The 3527-nt window shown below is 58.4% G+C and overlaps 1 protein-coding gene across 1 annotated transcript in view; it reads left to right on the top strand.

Annotated features, from left to right (window-relative positions):
• EGFR (epidermal growth factor receptor) overlaps positions 1 to 3527 on the top strand; it is a 105316-nt gene that overhangs the window by 87434 nt on the left and 14355 nt on the right. Inside the window, 2 exon segments of the mRNA XM_014530349.1 lie at positions 1838 to 1928; positions 2883 to 3040. Coding sequence (XP_014385835.1) covers positions 1838 to 1928; positions 2883 to 3040 — 249 coding nt within the window.

The following is a 3527-nucleotide window of genomic DNA, read 5'->3' as shown; positions in this document are numbered from 1 at the left end:
AGAGAAACATCAATGAGGAGAGAGAATCATGGATCAGCTGCCTCCTGCACACCCCCTACTGGGGATCGAGCCCACAACCCGGGCATGTGCCCTGACCGGGAATCAAACCATGACCTCCTAGTTCATAGGTCAACACTCACTCCTGAGCCACGCTGGTCGGGCGGCAGGGACAGTTTTCTAAAAATTTAAAGAAAAAGGGAAATTTTGTGAGAGGGAAGAGCTGCTGGAATTGGATGGCTGTAGGAAGTTTTCCTTCTTATTTCACTGTCGGGGCCGCAGCGTGGATCCAGAAATATTCCGGAGCAGGTTGACAAGGTCAGGTTCATTTCTGTAGGAGCCATTAGCTGACAGGCCCTCCCCTAGCGGAGTGATCTGCATGCTAAAGAGTAGGAACTATTGGCGCACTCCTTGATGCCACAGGTAGACCCCCTGCTCATGTTTTCAGTTTTCACTTCTCTTTAAAAAGACAAGGTCATTGCCCTGGCTGGTGTGGCTCAGTGGGTCGGGCACCGTCCCTTACACAGAAAGGTCACTGGTTCAGTTCCCGGTCAGGGCACCTGCCTGGGTTGTGGACTCGATCCCCAGTCCAGGGCGTGCAGGAGGCAGCCGATTCATGTTTTGCTCTCACATCCATGTTTCTCTCTTTCTCTCTCCCTCTCCCTTCCTCTCCCTCTAAAGATCAATAAAAATATAAAATAAAATAAAAAATTTTTAATCCTCACTTGAGGAGTGAGGGTATTTTTTCCATTGATTTTTAGAGTGGAGGGAGAGAGGAGGGGAGAGAGAGAGGAAAAAACATCCACGTGACAGGCACCTGGATTGGTTGCCTCCCACACGTACCCAACTGGGCCGGGGATCAGAGGGGATCGGACCCGCAACCCAGGCACAGGCCCTTGACTGGGAATCGAACCTGTGACCGTCTGGTGTACAGGCTGATGCTCTAACCACTGAGCCACGCCAGCCGGGGCTAAAATAAGTTTTTTAAGGCAAAGTAATGAAAGCAAGCACATCGAGGTGCCAGGTCTTTCCTCCACGGCGCCTGGGGCCCAGCCGCACGGGTCCCTTTGCAGGACGGGCCCCCTCCACGGGTGTGGCAGCCCCGGGCAGAAGCACAGAGACCAGCGAAGGTGGCATCTGGTTTAACCGATGCCAAGTGCCTGAAAGGGGGACTCGCGGGACACGTTTCCAGGTGTAACCACTCCTGCTCACCGCCCAGTGAGGGCCGGTCGGGCGTCACCAGGCAGATGTCAGTCTTCTCCGCCCCCCCCCCCCCACCCCGCCCCGGGTTCTGGATTGGGACACAGCCTCTTGCTCCGCGTTGATGGCGCATCTTGGAGGAGTGGTGACGATATTACCAGCAAAGTCCTCACTCTCCCCCATCCGCCCCCCGGCTCCGTTCTTACTGTTTGGGCCTGACCATGGCAGGGGGAAGGGCTCTCCCTCCGTCCCCTGTGGTCTCTGCAGCGTTCCTCTCCTGCTCCCCTCACACGGGGAGTCCGCAGGGGCTCTTTCTCTCTCACTCGCTGGCTCGCTCGCTGACACGTGCACACGGCGTCGCTAGGAGAACCCGGGAGAGGTGTGGGTGCTGGGTGGGGGTTATGGCTGGCTTTGGTGGAAGATGGCGGAGGGTTTGGTCAGAGTCTGGTTATTATATGACAGGGTCGCCCTGGACCCTGGCCATGTGTGGCTTTTACCTGGAACCGCTGTGCATTGCTGAGAGAGGTGGTTCGTGTCACTGGGCTTTTCAGACAGACCGGCTCACAGCTGCAGCCGCCAGCGTCCTGCTGCGGGTCCCCAGGGAGGCGCTGACCACTGTCCTTCCCCCCACCCCCCGCAGCGAGCCCAGGGAGTTTGTGGAGAACGGCGAGTGCATCCAGTGCCACCCGGAGTGCCTGCCCCAGCCCATGAACGTGACCTGCACGGGACGCGTAAGGAGCTCGCTTCGTGCCGTTCCCCCACACGCCACGGGGAAAGGCCTCCCAGCGGTCGCCCCCACCACGGCCCACTGTCCCCATGGCTGCTGAGGACAGCGCCCCAACCCACGCCCCAGAGAGAGGCCGTGCAACTTTGGGCTGGGGTGGGGCTCCGACGGAGCTGAAGTCCTCACACCCCCGCTCCTGCCCACACCCTCACTCCTAACCGTGTCCCCGCAAAGCGGGAAGCCCGCAGAGCCCGGTACGGGGTCAGCCCATGTCCCCCACTTCTGACGTCGGTCATCATTGCTTTAGTTTTACTCAAACATCATCAAGTTCTTACGCAACAGGAGTGTATCATTTTTGGAGAATTCTTAAAGAAAGCCCTAGAAAACTATTTAAAATCCAGTTTCCTAGCGACGTAGTGATGTGGTGAAGAGTATCAGGGAGAACTCAGCATCCCAGAGTGGAATGTAGCCCGTTGCTCAGTCAATTGGGCAGTGGCACTGCCCTCAGCCTGCCGCCTCCTGCCCACAGACTGGCTGGAGGTGGGTTTCCGTCGATTTACTGGGCAGGTCTGGCTGCCGCGAGCCTCCCTGGACCACAAATCCCACGTGTGAGCAAGTCCGCCCGACCAGCCCGGGGGTAAATGCACATGCGGGCCCATCAGGATTGTGCTGGCAAGGAGAGATGCCCTCAGAGTGTGAGTGACGTGTAATAAACCAAACAGCACAGTCTCTCGTGTTTTGTACATAGAACACGTGTGCAAAGTAAGACAGGCTTTATGCTCAGCTGTGAACAGGGCTCAGGGCTCAAGCACAACCACAGACAAACTCGCCTTCCACTCTGACAATTTCTACACTGTTTGTTTGACTTTTTTTCAAGACACGTATTTAAGTAAAAGGCTGCTTCCATTTGGCAAAGGAGAGAGCCCTCGTCCCGTCGGTGACGGCCTCTCTCCCACTGCAGGGCCCCGACAGCTGCGTGCAGTGTGCCCACTACATCGATGGCCCGCACTGCGTCAAGACCTGCCCGGCCGGGATCATGGGCGAGAACAACACGCTGGTCTGGAAGTTCGCGGACGCCAGTCACGTCTGCCACCTGTGCCACCCCAACTGCCCTTACGGGTGAGTGCCCCTCGGGCCCTGGGAAAGGAAACGCCCAGAACAAAAGGTTTCCTATCTTGCAAGTTCGCAGATTGGAAATATCTCCAGAATTTCCAGGCGGCACTCCCGGAGGTTTGAGGTGGAGTCAGGGCTTCAGGTGGTGCCCAAGGGCAAGGCAGCAGCCAGAACAGGCTGATGGGCAAGTCACGGTGGGCGGAGCACAGCGGTGGGACATGGTGGGTGGAGCACGGTGGGAGGGGCTTTGGCAGAGGGGCGTGGTGGGTGGGACATGGTGTGAGGAGCATGGTGGACGGGGCATAGTGGGAGGGGTGCGTGGGCGGGGCTTGGTGTGAAGAGCATGTGGGTGGGGCTTGGTGGGAGGAGCATGGTGGGCGGGGCGCAGTGGGAGGAGTGCATGGGTGGGGCTTGGTGGGAGGAGCGTAGTGGGTGGGGCTTGGTGGGAAGAGCGCATGGGAGGGGCACAGTGGGAGAGGCAGGGTGGGCGGGG

The sequence above is a fragment of the Myotis brandtii genome, unplaced genomic scaffold (assembly GCF_000412655.1).
Source record: "Myotis brandtii unplaced genomic scaffold, ASM41265v1 scaffold1173, whole genome shotgun sequence".
Taxonomy (NCBI): Eukaryota; Metazoa; Chordata; class Mammalia; order Chiroptera; family Vespertilionidae; genus Myotis; species Myotis brandtii.
Note: the sequence above shows the minus strand (reverse complement) of the source record. Positions and strands in the feature narration are given on the sequence as shown.